The 13,936-nt window shown below is 36.6% G+C and overlaps 1 protein-coding gene across 1 annotated transcript in view; it reads left to right on the forward strand.

Annotated features, from left to right (window-relative positions):
- The first annotated feature begins 1,617 nt into the window (after positions 1–1,617).
- Positions 1,618–13,936, forward strand: part of LOC135088464 (very long chain fatty acid elongase AAEL008004-like) — a 67,073-nt gene continuing 54,754 nt past the window's right edge. The window contains exon 1 of the mRNA XM_063983289.1: positions 1,618–1,835. Within this exon, the coding sequence (XP_063839359.1) occupies positions 1,820–1,835 (16 nt within the window). The 5' untranslated portion in view covers positions 1,618–1,819. The remainder of the gene's footprint in view (positions 1,836–13,936) is intronic.

Below are 13,936 nucleotides of genomic sequence, written 5' to 3' on the forward strand. Positions count from 1 at the left end.
GCAGTATCCCAGGCATTTGGCCGGCTCATTGTCCTCATAGAACAAGTCCGTTAGATTTAACATTACCAATGACCTTATGTAAACAAATACCTAGTCCTAGAGACAGAGAACTAATAAACTATTTTTACGCGCTACGTACTCGCCATTGCTACAGTTTTATCACTTAGGTTGGGTTGCACCATCTTACTTCAACTTTGACAAACGTCAAAAATCTGTCAAACTGCCTTCAAAAAACACCGGTTATAGTTATAGTTTCTGTTAAAGTCCGGTAGTGAAACAGCCTAAAGGATCTCATTTTATTTTATGATTGAGTTTTTTCAGTTCTAAGTAGAGTTTAGTCATCTACAAGTTATCTAACGAATAAAGTTGGGTTAGTAGTAGTTTCGCACGATTTTCCTTCTAATCTACTAACTACTACTAACCCATAAAGAAGTTTGCTAAAAACCAACTCATTGTTTACCATAAAAATAATTTATAAAATGCTGTCAAAGCCTTAAAGTTCTCTTTTTATTTTTGACAAGGTATGTGGAGGACAAGAATCTTACCTCATGTTAAGTGTAGTGCAATCAGTATTGTTCAGTATCGCATCAGTATTGTTGTTATAACTTATTAATTGCTGCAAAACCATTGACAATGTTATCGAAAGCATCATGTCACAATTGTGGGTATAAGATAAAAAACAGTAATTGTACCCGCGCTCCTAGCCTACAGATTTTGCAAGATGTAGTCAAGGTCGGATCGCTTCGGGCTACTTGAAACGCTTGAACTTTTTCAAATTCTATTCTGTTGCTAAAATAACAATCTGATTTAATAGATAACATTGTGACAAGCATTCCACTTAACCGCTAGTTAAACTTCAAATAGGTATTTCCATGCCTGAACTTAGAATACGCGATAGAAGTCGGGGAAAAAATTCGGTTACTCAATTAATTAGCATTGCTGTCTAAAAATATTTAGTTTACAATAATCGCCATTTTAGTAAGATACCACATAAAAGCCTTCTTATAAGGATCGAAGAATGCGTAAAGTGTGGGTGTGTTCCCGAATCTTCTCACAAGAAAACAAACTTAATTCAACAGAAATTGGCAAATATCATAATAAAAATTGACTCAAGCAGTTGTCTCATTATGACTTCACTTTGAACTGAAAACGGGACTATTCCCTCCTCTCGTTCCCACCGTTGCAACTCCTGTGTAGGCAGGATCTACAGCTTCACCGCCAATAAAAACCCAACCAGTGAAGGTCAAGTTTGTCTCGGGGGAAAGTTAAAAATATGTCATTTCACTGAATGTACGTTGCACTGAAAGTAAAAAGTCATGAAAGTGAGAATTTTTTGCAATATAGCTTTTAAAGAGCTCAATAATTCGTAGTCCATAGGTTATCCGACTTACGTCCGTATTCACAAACGATGCTTATTTTATTTTATTTTTCTTTATTCAGAAAATCACAGCTCTTAAGTGCAGTTGTGAAGTTGAATAGAGCTCTGTGATTGGTTCGTGTCACCCTGTGCGTCCACGCGCACTGTGAGACCTCATAGTAATGTTTGTGAATACGGGCTGCAAAAATCGCCAGTCTCTATCGGCGCTATATAGCCCACCTGTCATGGGCGTCACGTCCCAGCCATAGGACTATGCGCGCGCAATCTCTTTATTATCACAGACGCACGCGATCCGATTGCACTTTGTTTCGATCAAACGACGCGCGCGCAGCCCTCCGTCGTGCTGAGAAAAAAAAAACTTTTTGAATTTTTTTTTCAGCTTCCAATTTTGAAAAGTGAAGTGGTGTGAATACTTCTTAGATTGGACTTATTTTAAGAGCGATGAGCAGTATGAACGGTAAGTAAATAAATAGATATTTAGTATACTTATTCATAGTTGAATCATCTGGAAAAATCTAAGATTAAGTCGGAAAATTGCGGAGCAAATAGTTATTTAAGGATTAGTAATTGAGACCGACTCATTGCGTCATAAAAACAATTACATATACTTACTTGTAAACAATAAAAATATTGTCTTACAACAGCTCTAAATGTAAACCCCATTTACCTACGTGAATATGTTTAAAGCTTAAATTCAAACATAATAAGAAGCGGGTAAATAGCGGTTAAATTCTATCAAGCTATTAAATGAATAAGAATCTTAAATATTTCAAACACAAAAAGAACATTAAACAAGATTTATTTTACATAACTTTTGCCTTGAAATAAGTTAAGTTAAAAGTGTAATCGCAATAAAACTATATCAAAACTTATGTCAGCAAATATGCTATTAGGCAATAAACTGAAAGAATCAAATTTCAGCACATGAAATGAAATCTGATGATCTGATATTTTATTACTGTACAATACGTGTACTTTTACCGCTTTAATTTTCAATTTTGACAAATCTTTAAAATAAAAACATTATTTACTATGTTTTATTAGAACAACTTCAGTTAAAAAACAAAGATTTGGAACAAATATTATGGTATAATTTCGCACTAAAGTCAATGAAGTCTTTATTAAAAAATACGCATAACAAATTAAGCAGATAAGCCACTCCCATTTAATACAAAACAAAGCTTTATTAGGATTTTATCAAACAACAAATCCTGTTTCACTCACACGGTTTATCTAAAGGATAAAAATATCGATACAACTACATTGTATTTATTTACCATATTAATGCTTATCGCGGATTAAAAATTGCTGAATTATCTTGTTTCTAAGAAATCCATGAGAAATAAACCACCCATGTTGTAAGGTGAAAACTAAATCAACACTAGCTTTTTTCCGCGGCTTCGTCCGTGACTAGTTCGGTCTGTCATAGTTAAATAGGCTTTAGCGCGAGACCTATCTCCTGTCAAAATACTTTTCCTTTCTAAAAAGCTACCTATCCTTTGTTATTCCCTCAGTCTCAAATATCTCTATCTAAATTGAATCTACATCAAAATATATTCAGTGCTTTAAGTGCGAAAAGGTAAAAGACGAAGTGGTTCCTTTCCATAATGTTAGGATTTGATTGGCATTAATAAAAAATGTCTGCTTCTGCATAAAAGGCACACACACCTTTTGCGGAATTCCTTTAATATTACGAAAGTAGATGACCTTGGCTTTTACGTAAACTTACACCGAGTTACTCTTACGTACGGTCTTAATTGCAATGACCTGATGATTCAGTCACTTATATTGATTATAATCAAAATAAAATAAAAAGTGAATCATTTTGTCTCGTAATATTTTTGTTATTATTTCGTACACTTATTTATTTACCAGCATAACTCATGTTTAAAGCAAAAATGAGACAATAAAAATAATTAAATTATTTCACTAAAGTGAAGGAAGAAGAATAGTGTCTCTTGGAGTATAATAACCCCGTAAGAACCACAAAAACTTATGGGTAGTGTGAATTTTACGTGAAGTTTATTATTTTAGATCATTCAGAGTACAAAGCACTTTTGTCCTTCCTAAAACTGGAATTGGAAATGTCATTGTTTGGCTAAATTATAGTGTTTTTGAGTAACACTTTGAAGTAGGTACACAAAAATATTAATATTGTATCTAATGTTGGCTTTTGCATGAAGTTAGATTTTGATAAAAAAAGGAAAACTTAGTTTCTGTATAAACTAATCATCCGTGTGTTGTTATTGGATAAATCTCTACCTTAACTTGGACAATTTTCAGCTACATACTTGTAAATTCCTTGAATCGTTTCAGAAGAGAGATGAAGATTTTAAAAACGATGTTATGTATCTAAAATATTTAAATAGGTATAGGCTACCATTATGGCGTCATCCAAAAAACCAGCTTCATAAAATATCACTAGTCTAGGCAAAATTTCGACTCATCACTCACTCCCATACATGTAGCTCGCCTATAATGGCACTATCTGCTATACGGCCACTAACATTAATAATTTACTGCCTGACGATGTCTTTTTTTCAATCCAAAAACATTGTTTTTCTTGAAGGCTGTTTAAGTTTACCTTGTCCATGAACTCCATCGTTACTTTATAGCAGACTATTATAATATTATTGATATTAGTATTATTACATTGAAATAATACTAATATCAAATAGAATATTAATTATTAATTAAATTATTTTTTTCTATATTGATCGATGCCATGAATAAAGTCACAACTAAAATAGGAAATCCAATGTGAATACGTCATTTTGCAAAAAAATATATCGTTTTTGGAGCTATGTGCGTAAACGCACTGAGCGATCACTACCGAGGTCAAAGTCTATGTTCACCTTTGTAACCAATTTATTGTTTACTAGCGGCCGCCCGCGACTTCGTACGCGTGGACCTCGTTTTACCCCCTTAGTTCGTAAAATCTGTTGTTAGATATCATGTTGATAGATGGCGTTTCATGGCTTCCCCCGCATGAATATTTACGAACGTCATAAGCAGTAGTTTGTCCAGCGGAGTAGATTTTACCAATGACGATAGATGGCGAGTTTTTAGACACGTCTTATTTATTTATTGAAATTTATTTGTCATATATCGTCATAAATTATAGCCTATATGTTAATCTGGGTTATAAACAATAACATTGTAAAGTTTCAACAAAATCCGTTCAGTAGTTTTTGCGTGAACGAGTAACAAATATCCATCCAGACATCATGACATCCAGACATCCAAACTTTCGCTTTTATAATAATAATTATTAGTAGGAATAGGTGACAATGATGATATACTTAGTGTTTATCTTGATCATAATCATTCTGACTGAGGGTTATCTGGGAATTACCTAAAGATGAGAGTTTAATGTAGTACGCATTATTCTTATGTTATTTACTAAAATAAAGTTTTTTTTTGTAAACTTGACTGTATACAATATCCCTAACCAGGTGGTTCTTTGTGAAAATAAGTTATAAATAAATAAATTCATTTTTGAGTTAAGATTGTTAGTGCTTCTAAATCACGAACACATTTCGGCCGTTTGGTGTAGTGGTTCAGAACGGACTACTATGCCGAGAGGTCCCGGGTTCGATTCCCGGCCGGGCAGAAATTGAAATGATGAATTTTAATTTCTATGTATGACTATGTATAATATTTATGTATTAAAAAAAAAGTATATAAGTAGTATATCCGTTAAGCTAGCACCCATAACACAAGCATTAAGTTGCTTACTTTGGGGCTAGCTGGCGCTGTGTGAAATTGTCCAAAGATTTATTTATTTATTTATTATTATTTATTTATTATTACAAACTAGCTTTTCAGTACCTATCTAAAACCCTGCATTAGCTTAGCAAACCTAATTAATTCATCTACGCACATCTCCTCACTGATATTATTATCTTAGGTTGAGTGGGTCGAGGTAAGCCGAAAGGTTAAAATATCATTTCGTTTAGTCCTTTAGAAGCAAATCCACAAAAAAGCAAAGGCGACTGTAACGAGAAATTTTATTCTAACATGCTTCGACCCTTTCTTTTCTGTGGTTTATTTTAGGACTGTTCCTTGAACTGGTTGGTGTTTAAAACCGGGTGTGCAAATGAGTGTATTGGATTAGTTATTTTATTCCAATCAGTCAATACCACTGGTAGAATTATGGAGTCTCGATTCGCAAGGTTTTATTAACTCGGGACTATTCCCACCTCTCGTTCCCACCACTGCAACTCCTGTGTAGCCAGGATCTACAGCTTGACCGCCATAAAAACCCAACCAATGAAGGTCAGGTTTTATTAACAAGTAAGACAGCAAAACATTTATTACCAAAAAGTGTTTATAATATTTGATTAGCATCAAATGACTCTGAAATGAATGAAATTCTCCTATGTTCTTCTGATTAATTTCGTTGCGGGTCCAATGACAGTAACTTTCCTCCGGGACAAACTTGACCTACACTGGTTGGGTTTTTATTGGCGGTCAAGCTGTAGATCCTGGACAAGGAGCTGCAGCGGTGGGAACGAGAGGTAGGAATAGTCCCGTAGTATCAAATGGCCCAGTACCAGGAGTATGCTTACAATAATTTATTACAATTACAATAAAAGCAAAGGAAACAAACTTGCTAAAAATACTTTTAAGTCTTAAGTTGTAAAACTTATGACTCTTTTAGAAGCTTGACATAATAAATGAACTATTCGTGTATTTTTAACTCAGTAATAATAATGCTTGAATTCATACAACAACGCCGTAAATTGGACTTAATACGAGAAGTTTAACTTGATATTTTGTTGGAAATTTCCCATGATTGTGTTTACGTTGACGATTTCATGTTTGTTTTGCTTTTTACAAGCCTATATTTAGCTTAACTTGTCCTGGTAATTACTAGTCAAAAGTTATGTACCTAAATAATCGTACACTTAGGTTGAGTAGCACCATCTTACTTTAACTTTGAGAAACTTCAAAAATCTGTCAAACTCCATACAAAAAAACGCCAGCTACCGTTATAGTTACGGTCAAAGTTTGGTGGTGCAACTCAGCCTTCGTATTTGGCCTAAACTTAAACGCTTATCTACATACTCAAAATTTTAGCTATAGAATGTATCTCAAAGTCAAAGAACTAAAAAACCGGTAAATCCAAATTCAGATTCCGATATGAGTCATTCTAATCATCAAACCATGGAATTTTCAACCGATAATCATTCAACTCAACCGGAATCGCGGGTCAATATGGACCCGTCGCGAAAAAAAAAACCTTTTATTTTCGATGCGCATGTATAGTGTTTATTTTTGTGAGCTATGCTAATATCATATTCTGAGTGCTGGATATTTGGAATGTACAACTTTATAGAAGTAGAAATCTATATAAATAAAAATGAATTGATGTTCGTTAGTCTGATTAAAACTCGAGAACGGCTGGGCCGATTGAGCTGATTTTGGTTTTAAAATATTTGTCGTAGTCCAGGGTAGGTCTAAACCACATCTAAACGGTGAGCAAATACGCGCGCGATATTGTTTTTCTGTGACAGACAAAATTCCACGCGGGCGAAGCCGCGGGCGGAAAGCTAGTTATTATATAATATTATAGCTTTTATTGACTCACTCAGTTACATAAACAACGAAATTAATAAAAATCACAGACAGATAAATCTGCTATCGATCCTGAAATTGACTAAAAACAACTCTCTTTAACCAATAAAGTCGAAGGAAATTAAACTTTTGTCTTTGAATATAGATTTAAACGACATTTTATGATGCATAGGACAAACGTACTTATTGCAAATTATGTCAATAAATCGAGAAGAAACCTGAAATAATCGGCCACTTATGTCAACGAACCGTGTTCAATGAACGCTTGACGTCATGGCAATCTTCCTTAGGCCGCCAAAGGAAGAGGCTCCCTTTAAGAAATTATTATCAAATCAAGTCTCATTAAAACTCTCTTCACTGTTTATGTATAAGTCCACTATTGCATGCCGTGGCAACCTATAATTAAGGCAGCACTTAGATTAAGTTAAATACGTTGTAAATATTGATTGTCTTCCAGTGTATGTCTTGTTGGTTGTCCTATTAAATAAATAATAAAAATAAATAAAACCACTGACAAAAAATGAATAGAGGCCGATACTGCACCATAAGCACATGACTTCAACCATTTTCTGACTCTTCTGTGCATGAGTGCATCTTAAAGAGCAGTAAGTAAGATTTTATAGAAGTAATTTCATCTCGTGCATAAAAAAAAACACACACACAACAGTACTCATAAATTAATCGTTTCACACTGTCTTTTGGACATCAACCCACAAGAACTTACGCCCGTATTCACAAACAATGTTTGCTTAAGTGAAGCAGCAAATCGAAAGCACAGCGTTGAATAGAGCTCTGTGATTGGTTCGTGTGTCACCCTGTACGTCCACGCGCAATATGAGACCTCATAGTAATATTTGTGAATTGGCGTCAGTTTGGGCCTTCACAACTGCAACTTCAAAATCAAAACCTCTCGTCTAGATGAAACTGCGACAAATAAACCCACATTTTAATTAAAACAGTAAGTGCGATAAATAATTAATATGAACGCTAGTTCCTACTTTATAGTAGTATGACTAGTTGTCACGACAACTCCCTACTCAAAAGTTTTTAAAATTACGTGGTCCTTAAGTATTTTTTAAAATTAAAAGAGTTTAAAGACGTTACTATGCGGCTACTTTAACATTAACGCCTTTCAACTTCCTCAAATAAAAATATTTGTCCTTTCACTTGAAAATAAGCAAAAAAGCAACGTATGTTGAGCAATTATATGATCCAGAAATTGTAATTTATTAATACCTATTTATTATTTAAAAGAGTCAAACTCGATTAACTATACACCCAAGGTCTCTTGTCACTGTCATTCCAAGATACATTTCAAAACAGTAGAGTTTTTATATGTTGATTTTATCTCCAGTTGGTTACTTCGCTCGTAATATCAATTAGTATGAAAATAATTGCATAGCTACCTACCATTACGCATAATCTAGTAAATGGAAATAACAATATCAATATAATTAAATACATTTGTCTTGAAAATTCCTCACGCCAGAAGCTGAGTTCATAAAGACTTCTAACTGTAAGTTATTTTATTATAAATACTAAAGAAAAATTATTTATAATATGATCGACGCCGCCTGAAACCTGATTTAAACTCGCTTCAAAAAAGCTTGTAAAAATATTAAATTCTGCTATTCAATCATAGGGGAGGCCGAGGAAAGTTGTGTGACAGAGGAGAGTTGTGACATTGTCGATTTTTGGAAACCTATTAATTATTTATTTATCAGCGAGCTCGCAGCAGCGCGTATTTGTTAGCTCGAGACTTGAACTAAAAAACGCGCATTATTACGAGCTAGTAGTTAATAAGTTCCAAAAAATCGACAATGTCACAACTCTCCCTTGGTCTCCTCTACCGTTTACGTACCTATAAGAAAGCAAGTAAAAAAAAACCCAGCGCCATGTACACACGCGCTTACTATAAACATAAACAAACGACGTCAAATGTTAATGACATTGTCAACATTATATAATGTTTACACTTGACGTGTACACGCATAAAGCTCTAACAATGTTACATAGAGTTTGTTAATTGCTAATGTACCTAGTTGGCACGTGTTGTGAATGATAAGATGATAAAAATGACACTATAATAATATCATTTATATGAAATAATATTATTATGAAATTACATTGTTAATTATGTAATTTTTATCAAAGCATGTACTAATTATATTTGCAAATAACACATTCATGTCATGTCATAAATCATATCAGATACCTAGTCCATACAAAACGTAAAACATTAGGTAGGTACTATGTTATGTTTTACACCAGTAATTGGTGATAGCTGTTATTAATACTATCCTAATCAACAGTATGTTTTAATAAAACAAATTATGTGAGGGCTAATCCACGAAAAACCATTATTCTCCAGGGTTGAGTAGGTACGATATCAATATAAAAAAAAATATAAACTTGCTCAATAAGGCTATAAACATTGGGCCTTGGCTAACAAATAAAAACACTTACTTGGTTCTCCAGAAGTCTTTAGATAAGTACATCACATGAGATCCGTCCACTGGTCCACCAGGTAGGGCCCAACAGTGGTGGGCCCTTCCCCTTCCTTTCACTCGGTCCCTGTACCGACGCGACTGCATGTTAGTCATATTATAACACAAATCACCAATATCCACTAATTTCTCTGTTAGGAATTGGGATAAAAAAGGAGTAAAAATGATACCCAGGCTCAAGGAAGGGAAAACGATATAATAGTAAAAGGATTAAAGGAAGATACAGGAAAACAGGGATAAAGAAGAGACAGCAAGATGACAAGTGACATATAGAAAAATATAAAAATATAAACCATAAACGCTATCAAAAGAGGCCGTTCGTAACATCTCTCCCTCTCTCTCAACAATGATAGAATACGAATATCAAGAAAAAAGAGAGAGAGAGAGAGTGGGAGAGATTGATACGACCGGCCTTAAGGTGGGCTATCAAAAGAGTTAAAAGTTTATCTAACTTTGTGACGTGACGTGGTGGTTCTAAATGTGCTGGCTTCGGGTCAGGGGGTGGTGGAGTCTTGCAGTCAGGTGAACAGAAGAGGCGTCGTGCAGAAAGGAAGAGGCGTGGCAACCGTAGATAAAGCAGCGTCCAGCAGAGTTGAAGGAAGAGGCGCAGCAACCTTAGATAAGGAACGGCCAGGATGCACAGAGGTAGGCGCATCCTCGGTGGCAGCTCCAGATTGCAAATCGGGTACACTTGAAGAAGCAGGTCTACCTGGGCACACAGAGATAGGCGCGCCCGGAGAGGGAAACCTGCGGCAGCTCTACCTGGACACGCAGAGATAGGCGCGCCCGGAGAGGCAGAGCTGTAGATATGTGATGCCCGACTTGAAGGCGCCGTATTCTCCAACCATTTCAGAGTATCAACGCTGCAGCGGCTACCATTGGCTTCAACAGGCTACGAGCGGTCCCTTTCTGGATACGACGAATTTGAAAATGCCGAGCCGTAAATCCGATGGAGCTTCAGCATCCAAAGTCTCATCAACGACCATATTGGTATGCCGTGAGCAAGGCGTTGGTGATAATGACACGTCAGCAATCCACTAACTCGATGCGTTCCACCCAAGACTTCCACTCTCGACGACAGAAGTGGCCATCCAATTTTCAAAAGCAGTTAGATGTTACCGAGAGCCACAATAACCATCTTGGTATTAAATCAGAACCACGCGTCGAAGTTTTACTTTGCAAAAGTTAAGACAAATAAAAAAACTAGAGTAGCCAAAGTTAAAGATTAAAAATAAATATAAACTTAGGATTGCACAGTTTGAAATGCCAGGAGCGTGCAAGGTTTACACACATTAGCTCTACCTTACAAACACCTGATGAACTGATGCGCGATCGTTATTGAAACGAAAAATGCAGCCATTGGCTGAAACGGAACGGATCCGTACACAAAAATAATATAGTGGAAATGAATGGTTTAAATACCGATAATATACAAATGGAATTTGCTAATGGCGAAACCTCTTCGACTTCCAACAAAAAAGTGAGAACTAAAAATGAAGACTAATAAATTATTTACGTCTTTCTAAATGAAAAAATAACAATACTTCTAAAATTAATGGAAACGAGTGTACTAGGGCATATCATATCATATTACACGAAATGAAATTGAAAGTGGGATAATGTGTTGGTTGACCTTAGTAACCAAATATTCAAAAAAGAAATAGTGAAATCCTACTGATCAGGTATGGGATACCGGATGAAACCAAAAGCTCGTACGCTTTTCTAAAGATTACTTCTATCTACATAATTACTATCTACAAACTTGAGCTCAGAAGGCACAAGAGCGGGTGCCTCCGGAATAATCGAGACCCAAATGCCTTTAAAATGCACTCGCTTTTGCACCTCATGCACTAAAGATGATCGAAACGGCAAATAGGAAAGATCGCGGCATGGGAAGTGTCGTACGTCCTTGTATTGGGATCCAATCTTAATCTCCTTGATGGCAATTGAACAAGAATCTCTATCCTCTCGAACCAGGAAAATCATATCATCGTGCGAGAATAGCAGATCTGGGCCAGATAATGGAGGAGAATTAAGACTGGAAGGAGCACAAGGGACGTCGACTGCGCGTAATTTTTCATGATGTCGATGTCGATGCCTGTATTTACAACCGGAGACTTGACATAAAGTATTTGGATTATACGACTTATAAGTATGAAAACCTTTTTTCAAGCACCGAGTGCAAACTTTTTCCTTACGGACCCAATTTAATTTTGACATAATGTCTAGATGACGAAATTTATGACAGTTGTCAATCAAATGTTGTTGTTGACAATAATTACAATATGGTTTGTACAGTACAGATTGTGGATGATTATTTACAGATGGCGAAGAACCGATGGCTGTGGTGCACAACGATTTGTTTATGGGCCGTTCAGATAAAGTGCGGACAGGTAACAGGTGTTCCTGCGGGACACTGGGACCGGCGAGCAGGAGGGTTGGGTCAAGGGGCGCGGCAACCATAGAAACGGAATGGCCGGGATGCGCAGAGGTAGGCGCATCCCCGGTGACAGCTCCAGGTTGTCCTGAAATAGGCACGTTAGCAAGGGCAGATTTACCTGGGCACGCAGAAATAGGCGCGCCCGGAGAGGCAAACCTGCTGGTAGACGATGCCTGATTTGAAGGCGCCGTATCCTTCAACCACTCCGGGACACTGGGACCGGCGAACAGGAGGGTTGGGTCAAGGGGCGCGGCAACCATAGAAACGGAACGGCCGGGATGCGCAGAGGTAGGCGCATCCCCGGTGGCAGCTCCAGATTGTCCTAAAATAGGCACGCTAACAAGGGCAGATTTACCTGGGCACGCAGAGATAGGCGCGCCCGGAGAGGCAAACCTGCTGGTAGACGATGCCTGATTTGAAGGCGCCGTATCCTCCAACCACTCCGTAAGATTGCGGCTGCTGTGACGACTGGAGCGAGATCGGCTGAAGCTGGCTTCTATATGGGCGAGTTCCGCTTGCAGCTCAAGCTCACTCGCCACGGCTTCGGCAGCTTCTAACCGCGCTCTTTCTTCAGCGGCACGCACGCGTTCCGCTTCCACGCGCGCTCGCTCTGCGTCGGCAGCTCTGCGAGCGAACTTAGCTTGCACGGCGAGGATGCGTGCTCGAACGGTGGCCGATGAACAAGATGACGATCCTGTAACAGATGCCGCGTCGGCGCACTATGAACCAAAAGCCCAATCTAGCTGGACAAAAAGGGTCATCGCATATCTTTCATTCGTTTAGCAAAAACGATAGCTTAATAACCAGAGGTTACGATTCAGTCATTATTTTTAGCAACTATCCTCTGATAATTTAGTAATTTTAAGACGAACTTGAACAAGTGAGTATTTTACGATCAAATTATTCACTTTCTTGAGGTTGATATATCAGTGTCTCCTGATTAATTCTAATACAATTGTGAAATTTTTTGTTATGGATCGTTAAGTAGAAGGTATGTATTACTCATTAAACCAAAAAAATGTTCCTAAAGCCTATTAATTAATTAAGATACATGTAGAAATAAAATGAAAATTCGTATTTTTTCACGTTTTTCTGTATTTGCGAGACCAGGAACTACATGGCCCCTCATGTCCCCGGGCTGGATTTTTTATATGAAGTAGGCACATATGTGAGCTTCAAAAAATAGTAGGTTGTAGACAGCACACTGAAGCACAACTTTGATTTTTTTGCAGAAAACGTAGTGGCGGTGACCAGAAGCGAGTTTTATTACGAATGGTTAAAACACACAAAAACAATAAAATTTCAGGACTATTCCATTATTTCTTAGCTAGATAAGACTAAAAAGACGTGATGGAGTGTTGTTTAAGAAACATTATAAAGAATTTAGTCAGATTAGCTCAAAATTAGGCAAAAAAATGGGTTTAGTTTGGTAAAATTCGGGACGATTTTGTGACAAGGCCGATTGGTGTTGAATGGCTGAATGGTGAAAACTTATTTAATATCCATTATTTATTAACCAGCTGTGCTCGCGTCTTTGTATGCGTAAAAATAGTTTAAATAATACTTCCCGTTTTTGCAAAAATTTTCTTTACTGCTCCACCCCTATTGGCTGTAGGGTGTTATATCGACTAATGCCTTTCTTGATAAATGGGCTATCCAATACAAAAATAATTTTTCAAATCGGGCTGTAGCTTAGTTCCTGAAATTAGCGCGTTTAACCAAACAAACAAGGTCTTCAGCTTTGTAATTTTCAGTATAGAAAGCCATCTTTAAAAGTAATTAGGCTTAGGTTTAGCATTATACCTTAGTACTTTTACAGAACTAGTGCAAAGATGTTAAAATATCAAGTACCAGTATAAAAAAACAATAATTTACCTTAACTAACAAGTCCAGTTTAACTAGACCTCCATACACGTACAAAATGTTTAATGAAGAGGGTCAGCTTATACTGGTTTTTGTTTTATAATTATTAAAAGCTTTCTGTTCATTTTTTTTAACATATTATATCAAAGTAAGAGTTTTTAAAGCGTT

The sequence above is a fragment of the Ostrinia nubilalis genome, chromosome 4 (assembly GCF_963855985.1).
Source record: "Ostrinia nubilalis chromosome 4, ilOstNubi1.1, whole genome shotgun sequence".
Classification (NCBI taxonomy): Eukaryota; Metazoa; Arthropoda; class Insecta; order Lepidoptera; family Crambidae; genus Ostrinia; species Ostrinia nubilalis.